The sequence below is a fragment of the Lontra canadensis genome, unplaced genomic scaffold (assembly GCF_010015895.1).
Source record: "Lontra canadensis isolate GAN:19392208 unplaced genomic scaffold, GSC_riverotter_1.0 scaffold102, whole genome shotgun sequence".
NCBI classification, from domain to species: Eukaryota; Metazoa; Chordata; class Mammalia; order Carnivora; family Mustelidae; genus Lontra; species Lontra canadensis.
Genome location: NW_022631096.1, coordinates 6,652,542 through 6,671,989, shown reverse-complemented (window position 1 = coordinate 6,671,989; position 19,448 = coordinate 6,652,542). Strand labels below are relative to the sequence as shown.

At 40.1% G+C, this 19,448-nt stretch overlaps 1 protein-coding gene across 10 annotated transcripts in view; it reads right to left on the bottom strand.

The window, feature by feature from the left end:
* UNC5D (unc-5 netrin receptor D) overlaps window positions 1-19,448 on the bottom strand; it is a 529,170-nt gene that overhangs the window by 226,885 nt on the left and 282,837 nt on the right. For all 10 annotated transcript variants that reach the window (XM_032838130.1, XM_032838133.1, XM_032838131.1 and 7 more), the window contains exon 2: window positions 2,108-2,326. In XM_032838130.1, the coding sequence (XP_032694021.1) occupies window positions 2,108-2,326 (219 nt within the window). The remainder of the gene's footprint in view (window positions 1-2,107; window positions 2,327-19,448) is intronic.

The following is a 19,448-nucleotide window of genomic DNA, read 5'->3' as shown; positions in this document are numbered from 1 at the left end:
AGCAGAGCTCCAGCCACTGCTTGCCCATACATCAATACAATCAATCCACACTACCTCCAAGATTCATAAAATTAAGTAAGGAACTCCTCACTTCCTATATGAGACCTTTTGAGCCCCTGAGTGAACTGAATTTGCCAGTTCCCACATCCGTTTTCTATTTCGACCAAATCAAACCTCCTGCTGAACAGATACTAAGCTTTCTTTCATTTGCTAAAGTCGAAACCCCAAGGCTACAGAGATCCCTCTCTCTTTCTCCCAAATTAATAAATTAATTCAGTTACTTAATTTGAATTAAGTAGTCATTGATGTCCCTTTCAAATGCTACAGCTTCCACACTTTTCCTGATAATCCTAATTGGGCATAATCTTTTTTAAATCCTCCACAGGTTAAGTGCACTATGGGTATACTGGACTTCTACCTATCAACAGGTGTAAAGTCCTAGAGATCACGGTTTGCATCTCAGCATTCCTGAACACTGCAAGGCCTCCAGTAATCGAGTAGTAGTGGCATATAGTTAATAAACTAAGCTGACTTGAAACTTCCTAATTATACTCAGGCTTTTGGCTTCTTCAAAATCTGTTATCTAGACAGTGAGTGGGGACTAAGCGCAATAATCTAGGCTGAGAGCAGGTTGGTTTTAGGGTGAGGCTAAATTTTCAAAGTTCAAAAGCATATACTATTTCTGTTACACACTAAATTTTAACAAGTTATAAGTTTTGCAAGTTTTTTTTTCAGATCTACTTATTATTGAGAGAGAGAGAGAGAACACAAGCAGGGGGAGGAGCAGACGGAGAGGGAAGAAGCCAGCTCCTTGCTGGGCATGGGGCTTGATTCCATTACCCCAAGACCATGACCTGAGCCAAAATCAAGAGTCACATGCTTAACCCAACTGGGCCACCCAGGCGCTCCTAAATTTTGCTAATTTTTAGCAACTAATTGACTACAGTTTTAAGTTAAATGATCTTGCTTTCAGATCCAGCACAAACCTGTAGTTTACTTAATGTGTCTGAGTCTCATTTCCTTATCCATAAGAAGGTAATGATAATGTCATTTACCCCAGAGGGCTGCTGGAAGGACAGTGAGATAAGGTCTGTCAAATGCTTGGATGAGATCTGGCACACAGTAAGTGCTCAATAAACACTAGCAATATGATCATTATTCTCATCATCACCACTCATAAGCCCAAGTCAGCCACATTAATAAAGATGGTCCCTCAATTTTTTCATACTGTAGATACTATTCAAATTTGGCAATCAAATTTGGGCTCTGTCATTACACAGTAATCAAAAGAACTTAAAGGAGACTCAGAAACCACAACCATGGAGAACGATGTGCACAAGAATAGCATCTAGGAGGAAAGATTAAAGAAACAAATTATGTTGCTTAAAAAGGTGTTTGGTGAAAGAAAAAGAAAAAAAAAAGTGTTTGGTGGAAGATTTGCCTTCCAAGATATTTAGAATTGAGAAAATGAAAGCAGTGACTGGTAGGTTTTATTTCTTGTGAGGATACTAGCTTCCATACAAAATTGGGTGCTAAAGTTATATAGTGCAGGGAGATAAAAATGCCCCTTTACCCTCCAAGAATAGGCTAGCCAAAGAGCTGTGTAGTCATTTAAACATACAATAAGAAACAAGGAAGGGGACCATAGGGGAAGGGAGGGAAAACTGAATAGGAAGTCATCAGACAGGGAGAAAATCCATGAGAGACTCTTAACCTTAGGAAACAAACGGAGGACTGCTGGAGGGGAGATGGGTGGGGGGATGGGGTAACTGGGAGATGGGCATTAAGGAGGGCACGTGATGTGATGAGCACTGGGCGTTTCACGAAACTGATAAATTATTGAGCACTCCATCTGAAACTAATTATGTACTATAAGTTGGTTAATTGAATTAAAATAAATAAATAAATAAGCAAGTGTATGGTAGCACCTTATATTTCCGGATGATGTTAATATTCATTCAATATTCATTATATTATGTTGTATTATTGTATTAATTAGATTAATTATGTTATTAATTTTCACTAGTAGTCATTCAAATAAATCACCGTGCCATACAACCATGGGAGGACACCAGGTGACGATCTAAGAATGGTTTCTCATCCTTACCTGAACTCTCGTCCAGACTCTCCTCGGAGACGTGCTCATTTTGATGGACCCACTCGCCATTGCACTTGAAGAATATCTGCATGGCTGGCCTTGCCTTGCACCTCAGTGCGATGGGGTTACTCTTGATGATGTAAGCGTCGTCTGGCTCCTCGATGAAGTGAGGCAGCGTCCCAGGAGCTGAGGGGATGGACTCCGGGAGGGCTTCGCCATTGTCACTTCCTGCAAAATTAAAGAGGCCATGAGGACACCGCCTGTAGTGACGGCACACGCATCAGGACGCAAAGCATAACCCCCACTGGCTCCAAGGATCTGAGCTGGGAAATACCGCATCCTGTCCACACTGCATACTTGTAAGGCCCGTGCGGATAATTCTCTTTTAGAGGCTGAAGTTGTGTAGTATGGGACTGCTAGCTGGACACACCTTCAGGGTCACCAGACGGGGAAAATAAGGAATAGATTCCCTCAGACCACACTTTGGAGTCTGCAGGTCTTCGCTGAAAGAACAGAGACAACATCTGCGTGGGCGAGAGGCTGAACCTTAAGATTCAGTCGGATGAGTGGTTATCTCAAGGTGTTCAATGGGAGCCCCAAGCTGCCTCAGACTCTGAAATAATGGCAGAAACAGCTTCTGTTCTCCCATAAACGAGCTTGGGGGATGACCATGTTGTTGGAGGATACTCAGTCTTACGACATATGAAAAGAATTCCAAATTGTCTGCTGAAACTGGAGATTGGCTGGTAGTCTACCTTAGAAAGAGTTTTCTCCAAAACCTCACCAACCTACTAACTCTTCTAAAAGAATGCACATGTGTTCCGCAGGCTCACAGCTCTGATCTCTGCCCCGACACTCCCCTCGATATACTTCGAATCTCACTTCCAAGGTGACAAACTAAAACGAATCCCTAAGATAGCTGTGAGCTTTCACTTTGGGACCTATAATTAGGTTTCTTCAAAGATAAAAAAAAAATGGACATGATTCTCCCCTAAATTTAAGGAACTGATAAGTAGAGAGAGGCAAAATAAAAAGGGAAAAGTAGAAGCCAAGACTTTGCTTCACTACCTCTTCACTACACTTAGCAGGGACTTAAGTTCCGGAAAACTACGGCAAAGTCAAGGGGAGCATGATCTGAGCACTAACTAAACACTTTGGAAATGACCAGAAGGAACAAGTGCAGCTTCCATGGCTACTCCAGAGAAAGATCAAAGAAAGCAAGAATTTCAGTAGTGAGATCAGCTATGCTCCGGAAAGGGTTATTCACATTCAAAGCAAAGCCGTCTCCAGGAAGAAGCTGGGAAAAAGGACCTAAGGAAAGCACTGGAGGAACAATCCAGTTCATTCAGAGCGAGCCTAGATGACAGACAGGGTGGATCCCGTGATTTACCCGGCTCGCTGTGTGCCTCCAGTGTCATTCAGAACAACCAACCAAGCCTCTTATGTGTCGCACTTAAGTCAGTCACCTATATGAAGTAAGTACCATCAAAGGTAAACCCAAGTCACAATACTAGGGGGTAATATTTTAAGACTTGGGCATTCTCAAATGCAAATCAAGGGGAAGGGACTAGGACACAAGAGGTATGGCTGCCCTTAATTCTATTTTTGTGTGAGGAAATAAAAGACAGCGAGTTATGAAAAACCCGTCTAGCCATGGAAACACACAAGCACCCCACGGCCCCCACAATAAGTTAAATGAAACAAGAGCTTGCATCTCTAAACTATTTCTTCCACTAAATACATCAGCATAAGGGGGAAGACCTCACACAATAAAGTGTTTAAGGTATTGTAAGCTTTAAAATGCTATTGTAATATAAAAGTCAGAGGGACACCTGGGTAGTTCAGTGGGTTAAGCCTCTGCCTTCAGCTCAGATCATGATCCCACGATCCTGGGATCGAGCCCCACATCGGGCTCTCTGCTCAGCAGGGAGCCTGCTTCCTCCTCTCTCTCTCTGCCTGCCTCTCTGCGTACTTGTGAACTCTGTGTCAAATAAATTAAAAAATCTTTACAAAAAGTCATCATAAAGCAAAAATGCATCATAAAGCAAATGCTCTAAATAGCAAGAGAATAAACAATTTATGTCATAATATAGTACAACATAGTCACCCAGAAAATAAAATGTGTATATGCCATATGGAATAAGAAGGGTTTCAGGACAGAACCTTTTTAGATTTTATTTATTTGACAGACAGAGATCACAAGCAGGCAGAGAGGCAGGCAGAGAGAGAGGAGGAAGCAGGCTCCCCGCTGAGCAGAGAGCCCGATGCGGGGCTCGATCCCAGGACTCTGAGATCATGACCTGAGCTGAAGGCAGAGGCTTAACTCACTGAGCCACCCAGGCGCCCTCAGGACAGAATCTGAGAGGGTTTCTTTTAGTGTTTTAGATTACATTTCCAATGCACTTCATGAAATAGATCATATAGTAATTCATTTTGTTACTGACCGCTCATGCCAATTTCCATCTTCAATAAATACCAAGTCCCCTCAGGCTTTTGTAAATCCATGCATTAGAGGAAACGACAAAGGTATTAAGAGATTTTATATGGACATCAAACAGCTCACACTCCCATCACGGGCTTGAGTTCTGTCCAAAGTAATTCGCTGCTGCAGAAGAGGGTCACCTGATAAAGGATATCCAAACCCTAAGGTGAGAGCCTGAATGAACAGTCAGAAGCATAGGCTGTGAAGGGTGCATCTTGCTTGACTAGTAACAGTGCGTGAATGTCCAAAGTAACTACTAAAATGGGGGCAGGGAGCATCGTACACTTGATCTTAGCCAAAAGGTCGAGAAGCAATGCAGGGAGCATCATAAATAACTACCCTTAAATAAATAATAAGGTCACATTTTTCAGAATAAATAAAATGACAAAGGCACTAGATCAAAATCGAGTTTAAACCACCCAATTTACAAAATGCTGTTCTAAAAGCAATGAGGCTACCCTCCTGTTATTTTAAGAAATACCCTTTAAATAAAGTAACGGGCTCTGCTTTCACCTGAAACAGAGCAGGAGAGTGGAAGAGGAAAGTATGCAGGTAAGTGTCCCGGCCAACTCAAGGACCTCCATTAAGAATCAATCAATCTTAATGCTCATAGAAGGGGGGGGAAAGATAAGGCAAATTGTAACATTACATGTTAATTATTACTGAAGCCATGTCAAAGTCATGTGTGTATAGGAAAAGGGCCAGAACCCATGAAAACAAGAAACAAAGGAAAAAATCTATTTATCAAGGGTAGCAGTGGGAATGTGAGATCATAGATATATCTGCATACATACCACCATTTATTTGTATCCTTTCAACAAAGAAATAAATGATTTTTTTGTTTGTTTGCTTCCCCCCCCCCCACCCTTTGTATAGTGAAGTGTTGGGAATGGTGTTTACCTAACACTGTTGCCTAGCCCGACTCCTCCTCCTCCTCCTCCCCTAAGTCCCATGGTGGGCTCAGGATCAAGTTCACGTTACAGCCCTGCCCTTCAGATGGCTTCAGTGCTGCTAGAAGGCTGGGTTCTTCCCCCACAGGCCGACCTCTATGCTGACACCCCTTCCTTACCCCACGAGGCTGGAAGTCATCTGCCTCCATTTGCCCACTGTCCTCAACCCCACCTACTGCTTAGAACCTAATTGCTCATGGGAATTCTCAGGGGATTCATCAAGCAAAAGGGATGTGACAGAAAGAAAGGAGGTGACGTGGGTACTTTTCAGGGGCTTAAAAGCTGCCAAGAGATTCTCTTCTCAGCGGTGGCAGGGGGCTGGGGGTAGGGGTGGGAGGAGACAACTTACTTTAATAAATGGTTTTATGGAAGCCAGCATGAATACTTTTGGGCTTCAGGGCAAATGTTTCTAATCTCAGTACAGTAAAGTTTTAAAGCTGGTGTGATGAATGCTGGCAACCATATGACCCAGTCAAATGCCTTCTCCCATACCTGCTTTTACAGTAGAGGCTGGAGAAGTCATGGAGTCAGTTTACTCCTTTGTAGGTAGCAACGGTCATGGGACAACCTCCTAGCAAAAGAGTCCTAAGCAGAAATTCTTGAGAAAACTTTTATTCTCCTGATAAAGGAAATAGGTATGGTACTTTCTGTCCCTTCTCCCTTTCGTCCCTGCCTTAACTAAAGAAGATCAAGAGGAAAAAAATACCAAAGGAACAGACAATATAGAGGCTGACATAACACCACAGGACATCCATCTCCAGACATTTTTTTAATCTTTACTTATTTAAGCTACTAACGGTCAGATTTTCTGTTGTTTTTTGCAGGAGAGTCTTCTCTGATACAACTAGATCTTCCTTCTTCAACAAAGCCAGAGCTCCAAGCTTCACTTTATTAGGTTCCAATGCTCTCAGTGTTACTGAATTTGGGACAGCTAAGAAACATGGAAACTAGGATAGCAGAGAATAAAAGTAAGAGCGGCCATGTAGTGAATGATTACAGATTATGGTGATATGCCTTCTACATGGATTAGGTCACTTAATCTCCCTATCCACTCTGTGGTGGGCACTCTATCCTGTTTTGCACTTGACAAAATGCTTTCATTCTGTGCCTTGTCTAGGGTCATACAGCTAGTCAATGGGGCTGAGAATTTGAACGCAGGTCTCTGACTCCAATCACCTCGCAATTCCATTTTAGTTCTGATGAATGGACACTTGGAAGTCTGGTACGGTAATTTAGTGAGTGCCTTATGGCAGTAGCGAGCAGTTCATAAAACCAAAAGAAGATATAAACTGATACCTTATGTGTGTGGTACCTCACAGCCTACATTAAGTAGAATATTCTTAAAGATTGCTCACACAGTTATCCTATTAGCTAGACTGTGGTTCCAGGTATATTATGGACACATTCTAGACAAGGTCTTGAGAAAATATTTTTGAGAGAACAACACAGCAAGTCTTTGACTAATTAGGATCAAATGACTGGGTCTCCTCACTAAAGTCAGAAAACAAAGACGTTGACGAATACGTGTTTGAGAATAACATAATGAGAAAGCTTTTTCAGTATTTCATTTGGAAACAGTTTCAGTAGTTAAATATTCGTGCTCAGAGGTGAAACTCCAATTAAAAATAACAAGGAGTAGGGCACCCAGGTGGCGCAGTCCATTAAGAGTCAGACTCTTGGTTTCAGCTCAGGTCATGATCTCAGGGTCATGAGATCAAGCCCCACATAGGGTTCTGCACTCAGCTGGGAGTCTGTTTAACTTCTCCTTTTCCCTCTGCCCTCCCCCTGTGCACTTGCATGCACACTTGTCTAAAAATAAGGAAATAAATAAAAAAAAACAAATGACAACAACAGAAAAAAAACAAGGAGTATTATAGGAGACAGTAAGAAAGAGGCTGCAGTCAGGGTAATGCTATTCTATCATGTTTAACCATACAAAACTGCCACTATTCCACTGGTTGATCTGTTAAATATGTAACAGGATTGGGCACACTGGAGGCCAGAGTCATTCCAAAGTGGAATTCATAAGACCCTGGGCTATCAGCAAAGTATGCTGGTATTGCACAGGGTTAGAGTATAGATGAAGTTGAGCTTTAATAAGTTTTGAGAAATTCCAAATTATTTTCATATTTTTACCCACAAGAGTGCTTCTTGTGGGTAAAATGTACCCCTTCTATCTCCCAAGTATGCTTGTACTCTTACTGGTACAAAACATTCCTATTTGTTTCAGTGTCCAACCAATAATTCTGCCGTTAACCAAAGACTAACTCTGGTAAAAGTGAAGACCTTTAGAAACAAATAATCTGACTTAAACTCTGGGTTACCTCTGTGAACTTAGGTGAGTAACTTCATTATGTGGCTCCAAATTTGTCCTTCATAAAAATGAGCAATTGAAATTAGTCAGTGGTTTGTGACATTAAAATTAGATGATGTTTATAAAAAATACACGGTAAATGCCCAAATGTTACATAAATACAATATGCCACCACTACGACCACCAGTGCCTGGATAAAGGAGAGCAAACAAAAGAAAAATATTTATTTAATTATGATCTCTATGACTTCCATTCCCAAGCTTATTATTCTAATATGTATATTTCAATGTTGTGTACAACTCTTATTTTCATCCTGGAGCCCTCGTGATATGAACTGTTGCTTGTAACACGTTTTTTACTATTTGCAACCCATATGTATGCTAGCATAATTTTGCTAGGTCAAAACCCATGAAAACATGCTGCTAAGCATTTATTATTTCGACAAACACGTAGCAAATGCTTATACCGTCCACCAGGCACATGGTCATCCTGCAAAGCAAGAGGATGATACACAATGGATTTCCTGCTGGCCAGATCCCAAAACCATTGCCTTCAAGAGGCAAGCCGTTATTAACCATAGGAGATTTCCCAGTATTCCAGAGCCCATCTCACTGTAATATTTAAATGAAGCAAGGCACCTCAGAAAGAGCTCTTTAAATTCCGCTCAGTGTCTGGGAGCATATTGGTCCGAAGCAATATGCAAGTCTGAGCAGAAAGCCATAGGAGGGAAAAACAAGTTGCATAATCTAAAGACAACACAATAGAGCTGGGGTCTTTGCTTTTGTTTACAGAAATGTGGGTTGTCTCCATATGGTTATTTAATTAGTTAGGGGATGCAATGCTCCCACTGAATGCAGAGCAGCTGGAATTTTACATACCAAATATTTAATGCAATTTATGAAACACAGACTCTTTCCCCAGGTCTCAGTAAGTTTCCTTTTTTTTTTTTTTTAAACTCAAACTATTCTGCCTTCTTGCCAACATCTAATAAAAATGGAAATGTTTTATATATCACTGCATTTGCATAGTTCACCTCACCTGTGTCGATCTTCTATCTCGTCAGCCTAGGATATTATTCCATTGAGCAGATCTTAAATTTTGCAGAGTGGAAGATGGTAAACAATGCTTACAACACAGTCCAAGAAATATGAAGGGTCATTCTTTGCTCCTCAAAAAAGAGACTTTAGATTTCAGCAGAGCTTATGAAAGCACATTCACTATTCCCCAAATTATCATAATTCACCTTCATATGTTCTTTTTTTTAATTGACGTTTGTGTGCATGCCTACTACGGTTAGTCAATGTTCTCTGTATTGGAGATTCAAAGTTAACCAAGGCCTAGTTAATTTATCCAAGGAGCTCACACACTAAATGAGAGACCAAAAAATTACCAATGATAAATATGTCAACAGTATATTGGAAGTATACACAAAACGTCATAGGAGCTCTGTGAGGAGAAAGAGCCCGACTTTCCTTGGGAGGGTTCATGGCAAACATCACAAGGAAGAAACATTTCAGTACAGTTTGGCCACGAGAATTGAACAGAAGAATGGGAGAAGGCATTCCAGGTCATGGCAGGTGCCATCACGGAATACAAGTTGAAAACTTAGGGACAGGTAAATTTATCTTCATTAGAACTCACATTTTAGAGTTTGAGTAATACTAATAAATCATTGGCCTACTTGGCTCCAACATCTCTAAGAATTTTTTTAAAAGATTTTATTTGAGAGAGTGAGAGAGAGAGAAAGAGAGAGTAAGAAAACAGGAGTGGGGAGAGGGAGACGCAGACTCCCTGCTGAGCAAGGAGCCAGATGCTAGACTCAATCCCAGGACCCCAGGATCATGACCTGAGCCGAAGGCAGATGCTTAACTGACTGAGCCACCCAGGCATTCCCCCAACATCTGTTTCTATGTGCCTTTGACTAGGAGCTTTCTGAAGTGCAGACAAAGATAAACTACCAAACTACAGAGAGATAGCATTCTTGGTTTAACAACACAGGCCCCAAAGCCATGTTAAAGTAGTTCTTTGTGTATACTTTGAATGAGGGAGAAGCCATGTTTGTTCTGATCCATGGGATGGAGTTACTCTTAAAGCCACACCAGCACAAGTGGCATTATCTCCCAAGGCCACAGGGAAAGTTCTTTTTGTTTTTAAAATGACCAACATTTTGGTTCTCCCTTGACTTATACACAAAACACTTTTTTTTAAATTTTTATTTTTTATAAACATATTTTTATCTCCAGGGGTACAGGTCTGTGAATCGCCAGGTTTACACACTTCACAGCACTCACCTTAGCACATACCCTCCCCAATGTCCATAACCCCACCCCCCTCCCCCCAGCAACCCTCAGTTTGTTTTGTGAGATTATGAGTCACTTATGATTTGTCTCCCTCCCAATCCCATCTTACACAAAACACTTCCGACGTTGAGTCTAAGTCAGAGATTTTACTCTCTTTCTGATGGCAGGCCTTGTTCCTGAACAAAAACAAGCACTATACAATCAGATTTAGCAAGAAACACTTGTCCCCATGATAAGAGTTTCTCCAGTAGGACTCTGATATCAAGAGACTAGATTTAGTCCAGTGGTTCTCTATGTGTGATGAGATTATTGAGGATTTAAATTTTTATTGTTTTGCTTTCACTATATTTTCAAAATGTGTTCCAAAAATACTTAGAAGACAAATATATTCTATATATACCTATATATACTGTGTTCATGTGTGTGTGTGTGTGTGTATGTGTATACACACACATACATACATACACAGAATTATCTGTTGAGTGAAGGCATACAAGAAGCTCTGTAAACTATGGCAAATTCTAGATTTTACTTCATGGTGTCTACCTTCTATTAAAATTCACTAATCAGAGAAAGACTAAGAACCCTGTCCCTAGGAAAAAATGTAAAGGATTAGACTAAGATGTATAAAAATTATTCATTCTAAAATGTAAAACAAGGAGAGTAATATTTGCTGAACATAGTAGATAAGATGAAGCTTAGAAATTGTTTCTTAAAATTTTCCCCCAACACTGGATACATTTGTATATGAATGTGTACCACTGACTAGTTTTCAAATTCTTCTGAAAACCTAGTGGGATTTGGGAAAAGGTTTTGCTTTTCAAAGTGTTATCGCTTTTCATTTGTAACTGACAGTTTTTGAGAGTGAGACCATTCATAGTTATGGAAAAATGGCTGTTTTAATGCAACACTGAATGACAGAAAACCAAACAATCAAACACCATTCTCATATTTTTCATTCTTGGAAAATTACCTTTCAGGAAGAGCTTCGTGTTTTATGTTCTGCACATGAATACAGCAGGGACTTTCAATGTTTTTATGACAAAAAGAAGAAACAAAAGGTGGGAAACAAAAGCATAAGGAACAAACACTAAATTCCCCTTGAAATAAACACACTTCCATTACATGTCAGGTCACATTTTAAAAACTCAGATGGTGACCCATAAGTTGCAAAACTCAAAATTTTAATATGGGCCAATTTGACTGCAACGTGGTTTGATACATTATTTTGTACGTGATCTGGACTCAAGCAAAAGAGTGGGAGTTCACCTTAGATAAAATCTGGGCCAAATCTTATCTCAAGCCCTCAGAGGTATAACAACTTGTCAGAGAGCTCCAAGGAGCAAGCTTAGGTTGAAATCTCTCTGTTGACACTTACAATATTATTTTCCCCATTATGCTGCTTTCATTTGGACAGGATACAAAAGACTGAATATACAACTAAGTCTTGTGTTATCATCTGAGATATTATACACAGAAAACAACCTTGTAAAATCTCCTATGATGACCTTATAACTTGCAAACATTCTAGTAAAATCGAATACAACAAAAAATATAGTCTTTAACTTTTATGATGTTTTCTATTGCAAATTGTCTTATTATGAAATGTTAGAGAAAAAAACAAATATTATTCTTGAAAACATTGTTATCCACTGTCACCAAATTCCCAAAGACTACTGCTATTCATCATTCAGTGTATTTCTTTCCCATATCTCTCTCTATCAGATACATATTGAATATTGGGGTTTTCTATGCATATTTGTGAGTTGTCATTTCATCTTGTCATGGTATTACTTTTCATTAACCAGATTCTTTAATGATTGAGAGTAGGTATCAGTTTTGATCTTGCCATTGTCTCACTATTTAACAGTTATTTTCAAACTTTATTTTACATTGATATTATAACGCTCCACTTACCTATATTCTGATTTGACACAAATATCTATCTTCAACCCATTTCCCTCTCTGGACATTTAAATTTGTATAAGAAATTGCCTCCAGATACATTCACATAAATGTCCCTATAGGCCCCTCAGACTTTTTTTTTTTTTTTTTATTTTTTAAGATTTTAGAGAGACAAAGAGCGAGAGCTAGCAAGCGGGAGCACCGACAGAGGGAGAGCATCCCGAGCCAACTCCTTGCTAAGCGCAGAGCCTGACAGGGGGCTCAATCCAAGGAACCTGAGATCATGACCTGAGCTGAAACCAAGAGTCAATACCCAACCAACTGAGCCCCACCCCCACTGCCAGGCCCCTGTAGAACGCTCAAACTTTTTATGCCTAAAGCACAACTTATTACTTGGCCTCTCAGATCTGTTCTTTAGCCTAAGTTCCCCAAAAGAAAGAACGACCTTAGCAGTCACTGAGTTCTTCAAGTTCCTCAGGGCTGGGCATCCCCTATGTCCCCCTGCTAACCCCCCAACATCCCATATATCACTAAGCCCTACTGGTTCTGTCTCCTAAATATCTTTGTAATTCAGTAACTGTTTTTCATCCCTATTCCTTCTACTCTGCCCCTAAACATCACCACTACTCTAAATGACTATCACTGGTCCAGTCTTCATCGTCATTCTTGCTCATTCTCCTTCACCCTGATCACTACACCACCAGGAGGCTCCAGGGACCGTCAGTTCATCCAGGGTTCCAGCGCTCTTTACCTGGGATCTGCCCGCACCAGGCTTTTCCTTCCGCCTAACTTACCAATTTCTCCCTGTTGGACTTATATAGCCTGTTCTCATCTTTCAGGCTTTATTTAATTGACGCGTCATATGTAAAGCCCTACTGGGACAACAGAAATTCCGGGATACATTCCCTCTTTGTCCTTCCATAGTACTTTGTACTACTATATACTTATTCATGTATACAAACGAACCTTCCTTGAGGCTATAGGTTCCATGAAGGCAAAGGACAAGCATATCTAAATAAACGGTTCAGTGAAGCCATGATGAAACTCTGACCATTCTCGGTTACAAATATTTATTAAGCACATAGGAGGTCTGACTACATTTATTTTCAAAACAACTTTGCAAATTGACATAGCCTCCAGCATTATAGAACTTCACCAATTTTCTTCATCCTCAGCAGCATTAAACGTTTGGGGAGACTGGATAAATTGATGGGTAAAATGAATATTGTTTCACATATACTTCTAGGTTACCAGCCAAGCTGATTATTAAAACATGTTTATCGACTATTTTCATTTACCCTTTTACAAATTGCAAACTCAGAGTTCTTACCATTTTGATTGTTTTCCACTTTTAAGAAAAACGTAGCTATAGAATCTCTAAAATTAAGTACAAACATAACTTAAATGCATAGATTCCATTGTTTCCGTATCAGGTGCTTAATCATACCAATTATACCCTAATTTTACATTATTTCTATCAATCCATTAATTCCTTCATTCATCACTAATTTGGAATTACAGAAATCAAAAGATCAGTTCCATGATTCCAAAAGCAATAGAATTTTGACTAAAATGGTTGGCTCTAGAGAAAAAAGGTCTTATGCAGAGAAGAACTTAGTTTAAAAAAAAAATCAATACTTTATGAGGAGGATTCATAAAGAAAAGTAAGAGGAATAAGATTTGTCTTCTACTTCTTAATGAGATGACCTTCTTTGCACAACAAAGTCCTTCTGGAAATCACCTAAGATGTTGATAGGAGGATGAAGTTTGGATGCTCATATGAAATCCTTTAATTCCTTTGTTATTTTTCCTAATACACAGATTTAGTTGATCCTGCTGAGATGTGGTATTTAGTAAAAACTGACAATATACCACATGGCACTAGTGACCAGCAACAGAAGCTGTGCGCTGACTTGATCTGACAGTCATCTGATTGGGAGGTGGAAAGTGTACAACTGAGGGGGCTTAATTTCCTTATCCTCCTTAGAGAGGATGTCAGACCCTGTCAGAAACAGATTTATTCCAAGTTGTATTAGAAACATGAAATACTGTTCCTCCTGATATCTTTTATCAAAAGGCAGTTTGATACAAGGGAACAAATTGGGGCTTGCAGTTAGAGCTTCAAATCCAGGTTCTCTTAAAATTAGTTATAAGATCTTAAGCAAGATATCTAACCTACTTTATCCTCTGAATTCTTTCATGTAGAAAAAGAATACTGTAGTATTATAGTACTGTAGTACTATAAAACTGTTTTATACCTCCAATGAGGTAAGTGTAAATTGACCTGGTTATTATATGGCATATAATAAGCATTCACTATATAAAAGAAATTATTATTAGCATATTATTAATTATTAAATGAAAATTAAGGGACAGATGGATGGGCAAAGGACGAAAGCAGATTTCCATCCAGCAGATTATTTTGTTTGTGAGAAAAAAATGGCAATGTCAAGAACCCCTGGTACTCAGCACTCCAAAAAATGCCTAAAAATTTTACATATTTTTCCTTACAAAGTCAGGGGGAGGAGAATACACGACCTGAAAACATGCCATGGTTGCATGTGGACTGTTTCAAGATAAGACAATCAAGGCCAAGACTCATTAAGGGCTTTTTACTTCTCCCTTAACTGTCTAAAACAATTTAGATCGAGTCTGAATCAGGAAGAGAGCTAATGCCAGAGTTAAATTTTTAAATCATAAAGACTGGTTCCTGGGACATGACAAACATTTGCTTATTGAGCAGTTGCTTCTCTTATCTTCCTGTGAATTATCTTCCTCTCCTGTGAAGTCCTACAACCTCACCTCTTCTCCTTTGCTCAGGGTGACATATAGGCCTCAACCGCCTGACTGTCTGGGAGCCTCATCTCTCTGGGGTTCCCCTATGCAGGAAATCAATTTGTTTTCTCCTGTTAACCTGTTTTATATTAATTTAATTATTAGTCCAGGTAAGGGACTTAAAAAGGAGAAGGAAAAAGTATTCTTCCCCTGAAGATTTGGTGCCCCAACATGGAGCCCTCCACTCACTGGGACTGCTCCCTCCAGAGCTTCTGCGGCTGAGAGATCCCAGCACTTCTGACAGAAGCTGGCAGATGGTAAAAATTCTTACCATGTCAGTTTTCCTGATCTCTGGCTGTGGGATATGGTTGAAATGAAAGTGGTGAAAGTCCTTCCCTCCCTACCCTCCCCCCCCCCCAATTCAGACTAGCAAGAGAAAAATATTAGCGTGAGCTAGTTCCTTGGGTATAGCGACTCCGGCAAAAATCTAGTAAGAGCACTCTTGCTTCCTATTGATCCTTTTCCTTCAAGAGATGGCCATCGTTCTCCTCTTAGTCTTTTATGTCACTGTCATAAGAGAGAAAACCATAGGCTAGAACCCAGACAGAGGTCCCATTAGCCTGTGTTTCCCGCTGGCAGCACAGACTCAAGGTTCTCACCAGATCAGTGTCTGTTTAGACAACTTTGCTGTGGGTCTCCTACGTAAAAACCAGATGAGGTTTTCCTTTCATCTTCTTTCATGCACTGAGATCCTAGCTTCGTGACCAGTGAGAATATTCCCTCAGGTCTCTGCCCGCCGGAAGGGGTAGGAACAGATGCGTAGTGTGTGGCCAGTCGAATTGCCTGAGAGTCTGTGACACAGAGTCACAAGCAGCACTCTTTGTCCAGCCACGCCAGCTCTCATGGAAATTTGTCATACAGGTCCCAGTCTGTGAAGGGCCTTTGTCCTCTCAACCTCTGTTTCTTGGTAGTGCTGGAAAAGTCGCATTCCAGCAGTGCCTTCCCATGTCACAGACCAGTGGTTCTATGACTAGAGGCATCACATGATCCCATAGCAGACCACAGACATGGTTCCACTACACCATTCTTACCACCCATGACAACACAGGGCTTCACTTTCTTGGTCTAACTCAGGAGAGAACTTTCTGGATCTTTTGCGGGCCACACCTTTTGCACTTTCCTTTGGACTGCCTCTTGCATGCTTAGTTAAGCCACAAAAAGGCTTACTGGTCTGAATAGCTATTAAGAATAATAAATCCGGGGCACCTGGGTGGCTCAGTGGGTTAAAGCCTCTGCCTTCGGCTCAGGTCATGGTCTCAGGGTCCTGGGATCTAGCTCCGCATCTGGCTCTCTGCTCAGCAGGGAGCCTGCTTCCTCCTCTCTCTCTCTGCCTGTCTCTCTGCCTCCTTGTGATCTCTGTCTATCAAATAAATAAATAAAATCTTTAAAAAAAAAAAAAGAAGAAGAAGAAGAAATCCTACTCATCAATGGATGAAACTGATGATAACAACAGATTCTTTGACTTAGGAAAACTATATGTGGGGGAAAAAAAATAGAAAGCTCTCATCACAAAAGCAATTGCCTTACTAGTTTCTACAGAAAGACCAAAGCAAAAGTAGAGATTTCCTTAATAAGATGAAAGAACAGAAATTAGAATAAAAAACTAGAGCCCATATCCAACATAAATTTCCCTTTTTATTTTAAGACCTGGCCTAATGGCCTCCCCAAATTCCTTTACCTCCCCAATGTTTTCCTCCACTTTCCCAGAAAATCAGTTAAACATTCAACTGACTGTTTTAGCTTCTCTTTTCCTACAAGATTTACAGAGCATTCCAGCCTCATCTCTAGGCCCCAAATGCAAAAGTTACTCATATAAATGCAGAAGGCCAGGAAGCAAATTTATGAGAAGCATCTGGGATAAACAAACCATAAGGCTCTTTTTTTGCTGGGCTATGTAATCAGGCTCTGAGTTTCAGGGCTTTTGTGGATATATCGTGGACCTCCATTCAAAGAATGCGTGTCCCGTGAACGACAGCACATCTAAATTACCGAGCCCTTTACCCTTACTTTTAGAAGATCCTACAAGTTTTAAAGGGGAATTAAAAAGATTAGTGGACGTTCACAAGCCCCCTCACTGGGAATATATTTGGCTGCTAAGGGGTGTTTTTCACAACCATGATAATACTGTAGTTACCACACAAGCCAACCCCCACCCCCGCCATATAAAACCTCCCTCACAGAGGCAACAGTTGGCTGGAAAAAGCTCCAGACCCTCCTGTACACCACCAGGAAATGGTTCAGCTGGAGGCTGACACTCAATGATTAACAGAAACCTAAGTAGAGGATTTTTCCCCTCAGGTGAACTGATCTAAGGTTAAATTGGGCACTCAGAAAGCAGGAGAAGGTACAAAGGCCATTGCTGAACAGTTTGTACAGTCTTTTCAAAGGCATGCACTAGGGCGCCTGGTGGCTCAGTGGGTTAATCCTCTCCCTTTGGCTCAGGTCATGATCTCAGGGTCCTGGGATGGAGCCCCATATCCAGCTCTCTGCTCAACGGGGAGCCTGCTTCCCCCAACCCCCTGCTTGCCTCTCTGCCTACTTGTGATCTCTCTTTGTCAAATAAATAAATAAAATCTTAAAAAAAAAAAAAAAAAGAAAGGCATACACTCTAAGCCCTGAAGTTCCAGAACACAAAAAATCTTGTATTTTACATATTAATAGACAGTATTCTCCCTGATAAAAAGGCAAAATCAAAATAGTGTGCTTGGGTGAGCTAGTCAAACTCTTTAATAATAAAATTACAGTGGAAAAAAACTACCCAATTCTTTGAACACAGCTTGCAGAAATGTAGACCGAGAAACAACAAAACTACCAAAAAACAAAACAAAAAGAATCAGAATGAATTCTTGATTTGTACCTTGAATCTTTAGAGATACAAAATTATTGACTCTTAAGAGCAACTTCAAGTCCACTCACCCTTTCCTATTTGCCTTCAGACATTTGAAGACATCATAAAAATAATGACACTGAAAGTACAATTGTTGTGCACTCAAGAAAAATGAGAAATTTGCCCCAGATTTCTGATAGACAAACACACTCCAAAAATCCCAGGAGAAAACTTGCATTCTTATCTGTCATTGAAGATGTAAATCTTACCATGTCTTTGAAGTGCAAACACCCCAGGAGGAACGGAAGCTATACCATCTCTATGACCAAAAATAAGACAGGAGTTGCAAAAGCTCCTTTGCCCAATCTGGTCCACAGCCATCATAAAGACCACTTGTCGAGGACAAAGACAAATCCTAAAAGACTTCTCCACAAATATTAGCAAAAAACTAGAACCATCTAAGTGGGTAACTTTCTCCTGTCCCATCTGCACAGACACCAGGATTCATAAACTCGTGAATTTTGTACTGCGCTTGATTTACAGCTAAAATTTTAAGAATGGAAGCTACAAAGTCTCCGTGTCTGCCTTTTTATATTCCTCTATGGATGCAGGTCATATACGACATCTTTCTACCTCTAGATATTATTGCCAAATTAATTCATCAAGAACTCTATTTAACTGGCTTACAGATAAATAAGTACTTATCAAATTAAGTATTTCTAAATCTCAGAAATATAATGGAAGTGAACTCATAGGTATATCAAGTTCACATGGTCTCCTATAATTCTTTGGCAAGAGCTAGTTTAATTTTGATGGTTTAATTTTAGAGTTATCAGTAGTAAGTATAACACATTCTACCTGTGTTTACTAAAAGTCAAATGAACTCATACAATCTCTGTTACAAACTTTGTCAGCAAGAAAGATAACTTAAAATGATAGCTAACTGCTTTAATGTCTCACGAAATCTTCATAAGGAGTCTAAAAATGGTTGTTCAAAAGGGGAGTTAAATAGAAGTAGGAGGAGACTTTTTAGGTAATCATTCCAACAATGATTGTTCTATGGTATTTCTACCTAAAAGTAGCTAAATTTCTTTGACATCCCCTGGTAAGAGTTGTGCTAGGTTAAGTGATGGCATTTCGTTGACTCTCTAGATCATTTCCAAATAATATGAAATACAGAAACATTGGTTATTTACAGAAGTTTATCTCCTTTGGGCTTACTACCAAGACTAAAGATACTTGGATCTGCCAGTATCCATGTCTGGTACCACATGCAAAATAAACTGTACTATGAGAAAGTGTATGCTTCTAAGAGATCATGAAATATTCACAACCAACTTAAAGAATGCTGGTATAACAAACAGTTCACAAGGACTTACTTTTCACTAAAAATTAAGGTTTCTAAGGGTTAGGAATTCTAATATATAGGGGAGCCTGGATGGCTCTGTTGGTTAAGCCTCTGCCTTGGGCTCAGGTCAGGATCCCAGAGTCCTGGGATCAAGTCAGCATTGGGCTCCCCACTTAATGGAGCGTCTGCTTCTCCTTCTGCCTTTCCCTTTCCCTCTGCTCCTCCCCCCTGCTTCTGCTCCCTAGCTCTCTCTCAAATAAATAAATAAAATCTTAAAAAAAAAAAAAAAAAAAAGAATTCTAACATATAATTAAGGCTAATAGAAAGGACCAACTTTCTATGGGCAAAGAAAGTTGACCGGGGGGTGGGGTGGTGGGGAGAGGAAACCT